Source organism: Diaphorina citri, unplaced genomic scaffold (assembly GCF_000475195.1).
Source record: "Diaphorina citri unplaced genomic scaffold, Diaci psyllid genome assembly version 1.1 scaffold2113, whole genome shotgun sequence".
Taxonomy (NCBI): domain Eukaryota; kingdom Metazoa; phylum Arthropoda; class Insecta; order Hemiptera; family Psyllidae; genus Diaphorina; species Diaphorina citri.
In genome coordinates this window covers 43,417-59,215 of record NW_007379538.1, presented here as the reverse complement: position 1 = coordinate 59,215, position 15,799 = coordinate 43,417, and the positions used below count along the sequence as shown (strand labels likewise).

Sequence of the window (15,799 nt, the reverse complement as noted above, 5' to 3'; positions counted from 1 at the left end):
ATATTCATCGCGATCACTCAGAACTGGTCCCCCCCCGAAGATCCGATTGGGGCGACTTGAAACTCCGGACGGATAATAATTAGTCCATGACTTCTGCGCATGATGGAGTTTCTGCTAAGGATTATCCAATTATGATCTTTAATGCCCGTCGGTTTATCCGTTGCCATAGCTTGCATCCCTATACCGTTGACTACTTTAGTAGTTTCATCCCATTTTTGGGCCGATTATCTCAACGTAAGGAACAAAAGAAGTTGCCTCGCTTACTCAGTGTAACACTAGGTGTATTCTGAGGAAGGGGTTGTACCACTTATGTCCGGTGATATTGTGCGGTCGCCATTGCGTCGTGAGTAGAAACAGGGTTGACTTACCATGGAAGAGAGCTGTGATTTGAGCATTACCATGCCTTATCCCCTTGGGGGTACGAAAGTGCAGTCGCACAGGAGAGTCCTATACGTACACGAACGCGTTACACTACTACCGGCCGGGACGAACGCGATCAACCCGCACTCTACAGCGGGGGTCGGCGAACATTCATCCCACACACCTCGTGTGGAGGTAGCCGATTTCAGGCTTCTCTAACGCCGCGGCTGTCACTGGTTGTCCGGCGGAGGAACATCTGTTCCGGCGGATGACCCCAGGAGCGCGAGGGCTGTGTGCCAGGGGGGTGACACGCTTGTGGCCGCCGTTTTCCATCCCCACAGGTATTCATATTGGCTATCCCCACATATTCATATTCATATCCCCCCAGTTTTCATATTCATATCCCCAACAGTATTCATATTCATATCCCCACAGTATTCATATTCATATCGCCACCAGTATTCATATTCTAATGAAAACCGTCTTATCATTTTTTTTTCCATACAGTGTATATTTGTGTCCATTAGCAACTAGCAACTAAAAGTCAATCGAAACTGCTTGATAGCAAATGAACGCGATTTCAGTATCCAAATAGGAAGAGAAGAAAAATATAGGAAATTAATTATATTATTTATTTTTTTTTTTTTTCTCATTTCTGAGCTGTCAATGTAAATCTGACAAGTGAACAAATGTAATTTTATTTTCTCTCGTATTTTTTAATTAATTGATCATTTAAATGATAATGTTGTTAGTACCTAACAGAAAAAACCTTTTTTCGCACAAACATTGATAGGTTGAAAAATCAAAATGGGCCTATGACAAACAGAACGCCATTTAGTATTAAAGGCAGAAGAAAATAAACAACATGGGAAATAGGAAACCTTCATCATTAGGAACGACTGTGCATTCGGGCCCTATTGTTTTTTTTTTTCTAACACTAAGTCTAGGAAAAAAATATTAATGTATTTACGAAAAAGAAATAAAAACAAGCATTTTTATACACAGTTAACGTTAGCGCAATAGTTAGTATTAATCTTTTTTTTTTTTTTTTTCCTTTTCTTATATCAAAAAAAACTATAACCGAGGAAAAGAAGTCTATGGTTTGGGAAATCACTAGTATGTATTGTCACTCCGGTCACCGACTCAATACTCACACAAGCTCAACGTTACTTCGGAGTGAACGAGTGAGTGAGATTTAAAAATTTCAGCCGATCAAGTTACTTTCCTTATTATAGGTAAAGGATAAGCATATGAAAAAAAAAGAATACTATTTTCAGCAGACTACTCAGTCAAAAAAGTCAGATCCGATACCAATAGGGAGTTGAAGTTGAAGATCATTTTACCCATTTTTAAGATTCTACTTATTGACTAAGTAGTTCATACTGAAGAAGAGTAGTTCTTTATATGACTCACTTCACGTCACTCTCTATTCAAGATAGAAGGATAAGGGAACTGATGTTACCGGGCGTTATATTTACGAGCGGCCATTTTGAATCCCAAGGGATACACACAGGGGGACGTTGATTTTCCAACCATGTCTCCTTATTTTGTGTACTAAAACTAAGAAGCCCTCCTTATTACAGAACCCAGGACCAACAATATTTATTTTACCACATTTAAACTAACTTGGTGTAAGGACAGACTGGAGCAAGGAGAGCATAAGAGCATCGAGCTTGCATGATAAAAGGAAGCGGAAAATTAAAAACCGTATAGAAGCTAGAAGCATAAAGCTCTATTCTGCCATTACAACACTTATACACTAAGAAAAGAAAAAAAAATCTTGAAGGACTGCAAGACTGCATTAATGTTTACGACAAAAATCAATGTACCAGAAAAAATCGAGTGGCAAATAAAAAATATAATAATAAACTGATACAAACTTTGGCAAGGGAAAAGAGCCCAAAGAAATTGACAGAAGGGTGTTGCTTTTACATGTCAAAACAATATTACTCCAGGGTTTACAACTTCATGTTGACATCAATCTAAACTTTAGGACAAAGCAGAAAAAATTAGCGAAACGTCCAAAAATTGAACAACACATGGAAATGCAGACCCGGTGATGTCCAAACTGGTATTTACTACACAGTCCCGGGGTCGAATATAAATATTTATAGGGTATGCATTACTAAAAATATAAAACTTAAGCAATCAAGGCAAAAACTAACTAAAACTAAATGTTACGGACTAAGAAACCTTTCAGCGATATTTAGAAACAAAGTCAAAATTTCAAGCACAACCTTTCCTTTAAATCTACTTTGCTGAAGAGAGGTTTTTATTTATTTTTTATTCAATAAAAATCTCCTAAATGTGGTTAAGAATGAATGCTCATCATAACACAAAAATTTCATTTCTTGGTAATGTGAGTAGGTACTACACTAAATTTATTATTGGACTAGGTTCGAACCGCCAATCTCAGATTCGAAGTCCATCGCACTACTTGCAGGTTGGTTCACCAAACGTATAAGAGGTATCAAATAAAAAAAAAAAAAAAAAAAACTTTGTAAGGGTACCTTCAATTTCATAAATATGGCTGTAAAGGGAAAACTACACACATGTCCTTTTTTTTTTTTTGGCGAGTAGGTAATAGGTACCTACCAGTAGAAAGGATAATATCATGCTAAAGAAAGGACGTACATGTGCAGTAAGCTTGTGGAGACCACAGTCAGTTTTTTCGCTAGTTGATACAAAAGCTCAATAAAAAGGTGCTCAAAAATTATAGCAATATTTTTCTGGACTAATAACAAATTTTGTAAAAAATCAAACTAAAAAGTAGGACATGTCTCCTATATTATGTCAACAGTTCTATATTGCACTGTATTATTATTTGGTTTGGGGTATTAATTTGTTCAGGCAAACTTTACCTGAACATGAACAAATGAAGCTACTAAATTATTATGTAGCTAGTGGGAGTCAAACCCCTGTTCCCAGGTAGTACAAGTCCAACTTTCTACCTTGGAGCCACCGAGGATGATTTGCAAATTGAAATTAAACTAGCAGAAAAAATGATCATGGTTCCAAACTTAAAAACTAAACTTAAATAAATGTGTCATTGACTGGGAATTGAACCTGAGCACTTCAAGATCCAGAGACCAGACACGAGCTACTTGATTTATTATTAAATATTTACAACAAAAATAGTGTCTAATTCCTTATTGATTAATGAAAAACCCCACAGTATTACCTTCCATCTTGGCAATGAAATTTGAAAAAATTGATAAAAAAGGGAATTAATGTGTTTAAACTCGATCTATTAAATGGTTTTCCTTTGACTCAATTATTTTGCCATTGTTTGGATTCAAACTAGGTACTAGGTTTTCTGTGTTAAAAATGCCATTACAACAATTACAACCGATTCTTCAACAGTTTTCACTTTCAAATTAATAAAAAATAAGGTTTTTTTTTTTTTTTTTTTTTAAAAAATTTTCCCTTTTAAAATAAAAAAAAAAAAGGTTTTTTTTTTTTTTTTTTTTTTTTTTCTTAGGTCTTTGCCCCAGACACCTTCCTAATGGAAAGCTGTACAACTGATAAGATGTATCAAATCAAACCAGTTATAAAACTAAAACTGATAACACTTTATAACACTTTGAATTTTATTGTTCCACTACCAAGACAAGGGTAAATTTTAAAACTAAAATAATAAATAATTATGAGAAAGCATTGGGGGGAAACAAAAGGAAGGAAAATATGCTAAGGACAAAAGAAAAATATGGAAGAGACAAACCTCTTGTTAGAAAAAATAGGATATGCTATGATAAACATTGAAATGTATCCCCAGAACGTAAAGTAAAAGATAAACATCTAAGGTCATGGAAAGCAAGCAAGCCAAGAGTTCAAGGCAAAAATTAGTAACAATTTTTGATTACTTCATTCTTGGACATCACATTGCTGCTGCAGGTGAATAATTTTCTTTAGAATTGGCACTGTTAATTAGAACTTAGAATACCTTCCCCATTATACACAAAAATTAATGAACAGTGTGTTTTTCCAGTGAAACCTCGAGAAATTTACTGTGTCCGGCTAAGACATAGATAAAAATAAAACAAGAAGGCAACAGATACCTGAGTCAAACTTTGAAAACCAAGTAGTTTTCTATGGGGGAGGAAATACTTTTCAATATTAAAAGTTTCAAGGGAAGCAGGTAAAAAAGAAAAATTTATAATGCACAACTTGACTAATAACTTTCTGTTTTAATCTTACACTTTGAATATCAAACACTTGAAGCATATGGAAGTTTCAGCCCCCCAATGGAAAATCACAAAAAGAGCTAGAGATTTAAATATAGGGTAGGTATTAGAAAAAGAACTTATTTACAAAATAAAAATAAATAAAAAGAGACTTTCACATAGAAAAAAAAAAACATGTCAACTACCAATGTCTTTAATAAGTATTATTGATTATTACTCATTTTGGAAAAAAAAGAAAAATAAAAATTGATTGAATAATAACTACCAATGTCTTTAATAAGTATTATTGATTATTACTCATTTTGGAAAAAAAAGAAAAATAAAAATTGATTGAATAATAAAAAAAAATCACTATTCTCTCCATTGTGATGGTTTCAAGATAGATAGCTCAGAGATTGACTATTATTGTGTCTAGCCAGTCTGTCAATTTGATCAACGGAGAATCTATTGAATATGTCAAACTGTTCTTTCAGCTTATCGTTGAGAATGGCATCATACTCGAGTCGCAGTCTACCCTCCTGCTCATTCAACATTTTGGAACAGATATATTCAACTTGACGGAAGGTGAAGATGGGTTTATCACGGTCATCGGTGCTTGTGTTGGTGGAAGAGGAGGATGTAGGATCTTGAGAGGAGGCACATGAGGACGAGGAAGATGCTGACGGCAAGTGAAGTTCTTTTCTCCGCTGGAAATGAAGAAAGAAAAAGAAAATTAGTTTCCTACTTAGTTGTTCTATAGCAGGGATTGAGCCCACTTCCTATGTTTAGGATGTGTCTTGATCACTACACTATCAAGACAAGTAAGTATAGTGGAAGATGAGCATTAATAATCACAAAATTATCTCAGAAGCACTTGAATTACTTAATAAAATTGATTGAATTGAAAAAAACTCACTTAACAGTTTTTGACAGAAACTAAATATTTTATCAGATTGGGTGAAGGACCAATTTTGAACCAATTCAAACTGTTAGCAAAGTGAAAATTGTATAGGTACCTACCTCAAAACCTTAACAAATGACAACTAGCTTAAAATGACCAAGTAATAACTTACATGAAGACGTTTCATTTCTTCAAATATTCCATTGGCAATAACATCTGGTGTCAATTTGGCAACACAAGACACAAAAGGTGTGTTGGTCATCGTTCCTGAGGTAGATGTGCTAGGCCGTGGTGGAGAACTGAGGTTGCGTGGTGGTGAGTTTGATGGGGAAATACACATGGGTGCACATCGTTGACGTTTGGTTGGGGCAGGACTATGCAGGGGGTCAAATTCAAGTGGACGTTTCAGTGTAGCACAGGCCATTGTCAGACTGTATGGATGTCTCGGTGAAAAAGTCAAGTGAATTCCTCTTTTGAAGATGAAATAAAGGTATTGGTGGGTTTCAAGTTTCAATTATTCAGGTTTGATGTGATCCCAATTCAACTCCCTGAAACAACAAGAAAAATATTATCTCTCAATCTTTCCACAATACTATTTTTAGGGCAAAACACTGCAGAATTCAAGAAAAAAAAAATTACATTCAATTTCTCTACCTCATTAAATACAGTAAAAACCAAGAAATATGAGAAGGAAAAAAAAATGTATAGCTAGGTATAGAAACGTTTAGTAAGTGAATTCCTCTTTTGAAGATGAAATAAAGGTATTGGTGGGTTTCAAGTTTCAATTATTCAGGTTTGATGTGATCTCAATTCAACTGCCTGAAACAACAAGAAAAATATTATCTCTCAATCTTTCCACAATACTATTTTTTAGGGCAAAACACTGCAGAATTCAAGAAAAAAATTACCTACAACATTTAATTTCTCTACCTCATTAAATACAGTAAAAACCAAGAAATATGAGAAGAAAAAAATGTATAGCTAGGTATAGAAACGTTAAGATTTAATTTCTCTACCTCATTAAATACAGTAAAAACCAAGAAATATGAGAAGAAAAAAATGTATAGCTAGGTATAGAAACGTTAAGTATAGCATGCCACTACAACACAGTGATATAGCATCTGTCCACCCATTTTAATCATCAATAGTCAAGCCAAATTTGGTCATTTAGAACCTAGTTTTCTTGAAAAGGACTATATTTACACAGAAAAGAATTCAAATTTATATAGAATAAAGGAGAACAAGGGCAAAAAGCTTGAAATTAATTACCTTTTCTTTAACCTAAGCCATTTTGTAATACAATGCAATAGGGGCACGTAAAAAACTGTTTTGATGAGTTAACAAAGGAGATTAGACGAGTTTGTAATCAAAAGAACTTGGAACCAGTGAGCTACACTGAAACTTTGATCCGAAGGGTGAACGGCACAATAGAATTAAAAGATTTCTGTAAAAATAATAGACCAAATGGAAATAAAATGTCCAAAAAAATTGCGAATCGTCAAGAGAAATTTCGAGTTGTGGACTTCGGATTCCTGAAATAAACAGATCGCCATTAAACAGTGTTGCCAGTTCATCGAACATCTGATTCCATCGAAACAACATGGCGGTTAAAATTCCCGTTACTTTCCCCGCAAAACGGGAATTTTTGTCAGGCAAGGTGGGAGAAAATGAGAGCGGGAGAAAAAGGAAAAAAGAACCTTTAATTTTTTTTGCCGCAGATCACATTTGTGTGTTCTACTCCGGACAAGGGCCGCAGTGTGTAAAATAGGTACATCGGTAATTGAGGGTCCCTTCCTCTGGATATCCGGATACCTAGGTCGTACTGGTATTGTGGTATTTAAGCCATCACGGGCAACACGAAAAAGTTCAGTGATCCGCACAGAAGAGTGAATACCTTGACGGGCCGCAGGTACAAGTTCAAAATAAACAGATCGCCATTAAACAGTGTTGCCAGTTCATCGAACATCTGATTCCATCGAAACAACATGGCGGTTAAAATTCCCGTTACTCTCCCCGCAAAACGGGAATTTTTGTCAGGCAAGGTGGGAGAAAATGAGAGCGGGAGAAAAAGGAAAAAAGAACCTTTATTTTTTTTTGCCGCAGATCACATTTGTGTGTTCTTCTCCGGACAAGGGCCGCAGTGTGTAAAATAGGTACATCGGTAATTGAGGGTCCCTTCCTCTGGATATCCGGATACCTGGGTCGTACTGGTATTGAAGCCATCAAGGGCAACACGAAAAAGTTCAGTGATCCGCACAGAAGACCTTGACGGGCCGCAGGTACAAGTAGGTATACAGTCATATTATGACTCGGTTAGAATTTATTTAGATGTTCCTTACCGAAAATAACCTTTAGACAAGAAATATTCGGACTGGATTTAAGTTTAAGACGTTAGACTTGGAAATCCTGTCAAAATCAAGCCCCTGGATGTAAGCTTGCGTGCTAACTGGGGAAGGATTGAAGCCATCACGGGCAACACGAAAAAGTTCAGTGATCCGCACAGAAGACCTTGACGGCCCGCAGGTACAAGTATACAGTCATATTATGACTCGGTTAGAATTTAAATGTTCCTTACCGAAAATAACCTTTAGACAAGAAATCTCAACTCTTTATTGACTGGCAGAGCTTGGTAGGTAGCATTTACTCACCTTCATCTGCGGATCGTCCACCAACCAGATGAAGGAAAGTATTTTCAGAGCGTTACCCCGATTTACATAGGTACAGGGGTAATAGAAAGTAAAAAGTTATAGCACGTTAAGTAGGTATAGCATGCCACTACAACACAGTGATATAGCATCTGTCCACCCATTTTAATCATCAATAGTCAAGCCAAATTTGGACATTTAGAACCTAGTTTTCTTGAAAAGGACTAGATTTACACAGAAAAGAATTCAAATTTATATAGAATAGAGGAGAACAAGGGCAAAAAGCTTGAAATTAATTACCTTTTCTTTAACCTAAGCCATTTTGTAATACAATGCAATAGGGGCACGTAAAAAACTGTTTTGATGAGTTAACAAAGGAGATTAGACGAGTTTGTAATCAAAAGAACTTGGAACCAGTGAGCTACACTGAAACTTTGATCTGAAGGGTGAACGGCACAATAGAATTAAAAGATTTCTGTAAAAATAATAGACCAAATGGAAATAAAACTGTCCAAAAAAATTGCGAATCGTCAAGAGAAATTTCGAGTTGTGGACTTCGGATACCTGAAAAGAATGATTGAAGAATCTACCAAATCAGCTTCAGCTAAAGTAAAACATAAAATGGCAGAAAGAAAAAAATGGAGGAAAGAAAGAGATGATACTTTCAAATCTGGATATACTTCTTTTATTAAAATTTATTTCCCTCCTCAACAGTATTTATATGTATCAACTTTGTTATTTATCCTTTATATGTATCAACTTTGCTATTCATCTCTTTCTTTAGCTGCACTTGTTTTCCAAATACACAAGGCATAGGTATTACGTATCGATTGACTACCTATGATCCCACTGATTTAAGATCTTATTTAAACAATCCAGAATAACAAATAGGAAAAAAAAGTCCCTGGAGACTAATATACCTCTGATACTAGATACAATACACAATAATAAACCCCTGAAAACTACTTGAAAAATCCCTCATTTGTTCTAAAAAGAAACTGAACTTTTCTACACATTGTAGGTCAGTAAGATGTTATTGGATCAAATAAAATTTTAATGAGTGTAGTTTATTACTTTCTATTTTTTAACAGTGTTTTATTTATACACAGTGTTTTATTTATACTTGGAACTATAATTTTTCATAGCTAAAACAGAAAACTAGTCCTTTTTCAACACAGGAGGGGGGGTTTCATATAAAAGCTTGGTAGACATCTAAACAACTAATTGATCAGCTGGGAGGGACAGGGGAGTGAGGGTGACTAGCTTAGATCAAGTCTGAAACAGAGAACCAAAATCAAGGTCAAGTTAGACAAGAATCGATTTTCATCAAGTAGTTTTGAAAATCTATTCCCCCCTCCACCCCCATGTAGAAAATTGAGTAGGTACCCAATGATCACACCCATCTGATAAGAACTACTATGGGATGGAGATGTCACAACACAGACCACAAGTCTAATGTAATGGATGTTTTAGGGCTTCAAAACAAAAGTGATGACAGCCAGCCTATTTACCTAGAAAGTTAGCAAGTCACAGGTTTCATTCCCACCCAGGGGAAAACATTATCCTAAACACACAAATTTGTTCTTGGGATGGCTGGATGCTGAATTTCTACTAACTTGTCCTTCTCTCTTCCAATTTGAAATGATAAGACCTCTATTGTTACAGTGAGGTCTACCTGATACCTCATGAGTACGCACACTATCATTTAGACCTGACAGGTACGGCTGAAAAGTTTCGCCTGTCGGGTCTACCCTATACTTGATGAGCACACACGCTATTAGGTAGACTTGACTGGTGGACCTGATCAGGTTACCTGTGAGGTCCACCTGATAGTGAGTGGCTGGTCTTAGGCCTGACTGTTGGTGGAGACTGCCTGGAAACTACTGGTCGAGTATTCCAGGCCACTTGCCTGATTGATACAATGATACAGATACACGGTGTTACGCAGAGCTGAGCCAGCTGACGGTTAGAGCTGAGCCAATGCAGCCAGTGTGATAAGGGCTTGAGCCTATAGGTACTGAGCCGTTATCCCGCATGTATTGTGTTCATCAGTTCGGAGTGTGTCATACCGTCTTAACGTGTGTGGCGGAAAAAGCTCGAGACCCAGGTCAGTGAGAAGAGGTCAGCCTGAGTGGCTGGTCTAAAACAAGGTGGATCAGAGGTGTCTGCGCCAGCCTAGTTTAAGTTAGCTTGAAAGGTAGCCTGAGTGGCTGGTCTAAAACAAGGTGGATCAGAGGTGTCTGCGCCAGCCTAGTTTAAGTTAGTTTCCAAGCACTTTCTGACCAAAATGTATTTCTAATTTCTATGCAGTCTAGCAGACCCCACCTCACCAATGTAGGAGTGACAACCATAATACATACTTCTATCACAATCTCCCTTTAGAATGGGGCTACCTACCTTTTCTTCACCTTTTTCATAAAATTAGATATGTATTACGTACGTGAAAAGCTTGTTTTGAGAGTATAGACTTCGCATATGTAGGTAGATATGTACTGGCAATTTTTTTCGGGTTAAGCTTCTCAGTTACATATTTTGCTTTTTACTTTCTTTAAAAATGTATTTGAAATTCTTAGGAAGTCTCTGTAGATAGCATAAAATTTTATGTTCAACATTGGCAGGTTTCTTAAAGAAATTGAGGACCATAGACGAGATGTAGAGATTGTAAGAGAATGCTGCTGGTCTCCTTCTCGTACTTCACCTGGTCTACAGTGTTCTATTCCAATATCAGACATTTTTCATGATGAACTTATATTACGAAATGCTTATAATCTGTGTGAAAACTGCCTTTATTTCCAGTTATTTATTTTTTGTTTATACTCGTACACTCGTTGCAAAAAATTTGGGAGAGATTGGATGTTCACTATGTTGGAGGTGTCGAAAAATCCACTATATTGTCCACTCATGATATTACAGACGACTGAATTTTCAAATGTTAAAACTGCTAATTAACGTTAGTGAAAATTAGAAAACACTTTGACCAAAACGAATCGAAAGCTATTTTAAGTTTTCGGTTCGGAAAAAATGTGAAAATGGACACGAAAGTTTGAGGGCATCAAATTTGCATACTTAGGTATGTAGCTACAAAATGAGATGTTTGAACCCCCAGTTGGAAGGGCCAGGAACCGCCACTGCTCATACCACATGTTAATAAAGGTAGAAGTACCAGAGTAGGTATCTTCATTATGTTAGAAACGTGTAGGTAGGTACGTATTAGGTTCTCTCCATGGCATAAGCTTAATGTATCTACCCTACGTTTGATTTGATTTTTTGATTTTACTTTCATGTAATGATTTAAAATCAAGACTAGAGCCCGTTCTCCCTTTATTCCCAATATACGGTTTAGTTGATTTTTTGATTTTACTTTCATGTAATGATTTAAAATCAAGACTAGAGCCCGTTCTCCTTTTAACCCAATATAAGGTTCAAGTCACCCATCCATTTATTGGCCTTGCTCGGCGTAGCTTAACATAGGTAACGCTAAAACCGGTCTTAAAAATGTTCAAGTCACCCATCCATTTATTGGCCTTGCTCGGCGTAGCTTAACATAGATGACGCTAAAACCGGTCTTAAATTAACGACTGAAGTGTTATCTAAAACTTTCTCGCTTTCAGCTCATAGGTCGTCGCGACAAATTTCAAGATCAGAGCTCATTTGTGTGAGAAAATGTGAAAAAAATCCCCCAAAAACTAGTTTTTTTGGTTTTTTGGCTTTATGGTTTTCTGGACAAAATTTGCACCACCATTTTCGTGTTCCTGGTAAAAAGACCTTTAATTTGATATATAGGTCGACCAGGTTTGGATAAGTCCTTCTATGCTATGGGGACAGACAGACAGAGTGACAGAAAAATAATGGTTAGTATCTAACAAGTGATAGACCTCAATCCTCAATGGATCCTTGAGTTAAGCAACATTGCGCGTGGTAATTATCCAGATGACCATCTGGGCAATCCCATGCTGCTGGCTTTTCCAGGCCCCAGTCAGGCTGAGTGAGGTTCATGTGAGGAGGCGGGTTGCGGGTAGCTTGTCACCAAATAGGGGGTAAAACCCCCTTCGCCTCAGACAGACAGACGACACCGAAGCGAATACAATAGTCCGTCCCTTATACCTCTTTATTACTATTGTAATAATAAAGGAAGGACGGACTAAAAACTACATTTCCATCATCCAATTTTCCTACGTCCTTCATTCGTGCACAACATATCGCTAAAGTAGATCATGAAACCCCTCTATCAAACATTTTAAGCCGTGTCCACACACAGCTAGTGAACGCGACGGCTCTCGATCGATGTGAATCGACGTTGATCGGCGGTCGTCGCGTCGGCTATGTGTGGAACTGTGGACACAGCTTTCTAAATCTATTGATTTCAGGTGCCGTGGTAACGTATTGGCTCACAGGGGAGGATCCATATCATAGAAGTGTGAGGGCAGAACAGAGAACTCACAGGAGAAACCAAATCAAACTGAAACACTCGGGATCCAAGATGAAGAAACAAGGAGCCATGCCTGATAATAGCACTAGTCCATGTCCTAGTAAGTATTTCCGTGTCCAAATCAAACTGAAACACTCGGGATCCAAGATGAAGAAACAAGGAGCCATGCCTGATAATAGCACTAGTCCATGTCCTAGTAAGTATATTTACTTCACTTTCCGTGCCCGTAAGAAAAATTTGGTTCGATTGAAACTTGAAACGGTAGATGAAGTAATAATAATATGTGCTTATTTATACTGCTCGCATAGGACTGAAAAGTCCCTTTACTCCAGCAGTAGGCTACTACTATTATTATTATGGTCATATTATTCTCGGTAAAGCTGTTGATTCCAGGACCAGGATTTTCCCCGGTTGCTGAGACATTGGTGGGGGTGCTTGAAGATATGTTGGAGGTGTCGAAAAATCCACTATATTGTCCACTCATGATATTACAGACGACTGAATTTTCAAATGTTAAAACTGCTAATTAATGTTAGTGAAAATTAGAAAACACTTTGACCAAAACGAATCGAAAGCTATTTTAAGTTTTCGGTTCGGAAAAAAATGTGAAAATGGACACGAAAGTTACATCGTCAACTTAATAGAGATTATTGAAGAACTATACTTAATATTATTTTATTTCCAAATTGAATTTATTAGTTATTTAAATTTAAATTAAAAGGAAAAAATCACCACTATCTTGAGACACAATGAGAACAAAAAATAACAATCACTATTTTCTTTGGAAATGGAATTAGGTTTTGTTACCGAGAGTTTCGGACGATCTTGAATGACTGGCTCGTTTGTTTACATAAGTTTGGTTAGTTCACTATCCCCATAGGTATAGGTATCTCTACTTCGTTTATTTAGTTGACATTACTACGAGGTTAGTCAGCTTGGTTGGTGGCGCGTCTGCCTTGTAAGCACTAGGCCGCGGGTTCGATTCCCGCACGGGGCGGATTTTATCCTGATGGGATAATGTTCGTTCTCGGATGCCCGACCGAGTTGACCGTGAGGGATCCTCTCCTTTCAAGCGCGATAGACGAAGATTATCGACATTTCTCGACCGATGATTCCGAAAACAATCGATTGCTTCCGCCCGATGGTAGTCGAAATTTTACGAACACCATTTCCGACAACGCCCGATTCCGGCACGAACCTTGTCCCGAGTTTTGCCGAAGTGAAGAGTCATGTGACGAAGGAGATGGCGGTCTAGTCCTCAAGATGAACAACAGAAACAGTTCCAATAATCCAAGCAGCTGCAATTGTAATGAAATTAGGAGTTGTAAGAACAGTACAAGCATTTGTAATTGTAATGAAATAAGTTGTAATAACAGTTGTAACGAGACAAACAGGTGTTGTAGTGTGAATAGTAGTTGTAATGAAAGTAGTCTCAGTTGTAATAAACCCAATAGGAGTATCCAAGGGTCTACGTGTGATCTAGTCAGTCAAAGCCCAACTAGTCCAAAGTTTTCCAACATCTGTTGTAATAACAGCCCGTCCCCCAATCTAGTCAGTTACCAAACTCCGTATGAAACTTATTCTTTAGAAAACCCCCGCGAAAGAAATAACAACGCTCCCTATTCCCCAATCAAGCGAGGAGACAAATTTGAACACAAATTCGAAAACAATGCTTCCTCCATGCGCGGAAAATCTTTGAGTCGTGTTGAAGAACACTTCTGTTCAAGTTCATCTTGCCCTTGCGTTTCCACGGATGGTTTTATTGGTACCGCTGGAGACATGGGTGGTTCTGCAGATATGAGTGGTGCTGTGGCCGCCAAGTACTTGAACGGGTTGGTGGGTAGAGGGGAAGCATTGTCGGCCCCCAACACACCGCTCATGGTGGCCCACTCTGAGTCGGATGTGACTAGGGTGCCGCTACTGTCTGAGACACCTATGTGAAGCAACGGTGAGCTTGATTTGTGTTTGGATGAGTGACTTGAGCACTCTGTGTTTGATTGTCGCTTGTACCGTGCATAGAATATCTAAATGTGATGGAGTTAAGCACCGTTGAGCTCGGCTTTATTGTGGACGGGTGACCTGCTGTCAGATGAAGTTAGGCACCGTAAGGAGGGTGGGAGTTGGGCTGAAGCCCATGTGATGGGAGGATTAAGCAACTCAAAGTATGACTGTAGGCTTATGTATCTCAGCTTTGTTGGAAAAGGTTCTGGCGATGATAGATAATTCCAGACAATCGCTATTTTACTATTCACTTAAACAATATTCAATGAAAATAAACGTATCATATTATAATGATTGTACAATATTTTATAAATTTTTCTTTAGGATATAACCGGTGAGCTTGGCTTTATTGTGGACGGGTGACCTGCTGTCAGATGAAGTTAGGCACCGTAAGGAGGGGTACATGAATGGGAGTTGGACTGAAGCCCATGTGATGGGATAGTTAAGCAACTCAAAGTACGACTGTAGGCTTATGTATCTCAGCTTTGTTGGAAAAGGTTCTGGCGATGGTAGATAATGCCTGACAATCGCTATTTTACTATTCACTTTTAAACAATATTCAATGAAAATAAACGTATCATACTATAATGATTGTACAATATTTTATACATTTTTCTTTAGGATATATCTACTCAATTATAAATATTAAAAAAATAGGGTAAAAAATAATAAAAAAAATCGAAGCGCCCTCCTGCTTATCAGGAGAGCGTTCTACAACCACACTATTCTGACTATTCCCTCAAACTATCGAAACACTTCAATAGCCTAACTAAGGACTCCTAGCTTCTACAAAATATACAACAAAGTTACTAAATATAATCTCATTCAATTTTCGTTTTGTATTTGATATCCACTCCTCTTGTTTTTCATTTAGTATCCAAATTTTCAGAGTCTGGTATACAGTAAAGGAGAAAAACATAGCCCGCTGAGGGGGGACTGAATGCGGCCCTGATAGGAGCTAGTACCCCTTCCATTGTTGATGCTGGTTTAGAACGGTCATACTGATCTTACTGTAGGTATCTTTTGTATTCTGTGGTAAATAATGAAAATCTGAAACAAAACAACCCCCCAGACATTTATTTATTTATTTTAAGAGGTTTGACAGAGGGAACTGTAACTGCTATGGTCTTATCGTCCCGAAATCGAAGAGAGAAGGAAGACAGGATAGGAAAAAGCCAGCCGTTCCGAGAACGAACATTATCCCATCAGGATAAAATCCGCCCCGGGCGGAAATCGAACCCGCGGCCTAGCGCTTACAAGGCAGACACACTACCAACTAAGCTAACTAGGCTGGCAAAAA

The 15,799-nt window shown here is 37.6% G+C and overlaps 2 protein-coding genes across 9 annotated transcripts in view; both read right to left on the bottom strand.

Moving 5' to 3' along the window:
- Nucleotides 1-4,844: 4,844 nt before the first annotated feature.
- LOC103518192 (akirin-2) lies at nt 4,845-8,702 on the bottom strand. Of its 4 annotated transcripts, none has more exons than XM_026830078.1 (4): nt 8,370-8,702; nt 6,164-6,243; nt 5,597-5,892; nt 4,845-5,230 (listed from the first exon to the last, which is right to left on the bottom strand). In XM_026830078.1, exons 3-4 carry the CDS (start codon nt 5,846-5,848, stop codon nt 4,919-4,921), a joined length of 564 nt encoding a protein of 187 aa, XP_026685879.1. In that variant the 5' UTR covers nt 5,849-5,892; nt 6,164-6,243; nt 8,370-8,702; the 3' UTR covers nt 4,845-4,918. The 4 variants fall into 4 exon arrangements, with proteins under 4 accessions (XP_026685879.1, XP_026685878.1, XP_008481471.1 ...); XM_026830077.1 differs by lacking the exon at nt 8,370-8,702 and adding an exon at nt 6,694-6,962; XM_008483249.3 differs by lacking the exon at nt 6,164-6,243 and having other exon boundaries at nt 5,597-5,972.
- Nucleotides 8,703-9,174: 472 nt separating this feature from the next.
- The window catches only part of LOC103518194 (coiled-coil-helix-coiled-coil-helix domain-containing protein 10, mitochondrial), a 31,322-nt gene continuing 24,697 nt past the window's right edge, over nt 9,175-15,799 (bottom strand). For 3 of the 5 annotated variants that reach the window (XM_026830081.1, XM_026830079.1, XM_017447731.2), the window contains one exon: nt 9,250-9,344. In XM_026830081.1, coding sequence (XP_026685882.1) covers nt 9,334-9,344 — 11 coding nt within the window. In that variant the 3' untranslated portion in view covers nt 9,250-9,333. Of the gene's footprint in view, nt 9,345-15,799 lie in introns of all 5 variants that reach the window. The other 2 variants (XM_008483255.3, XM_008483254.2) reach the window with 2 other exon arrangements.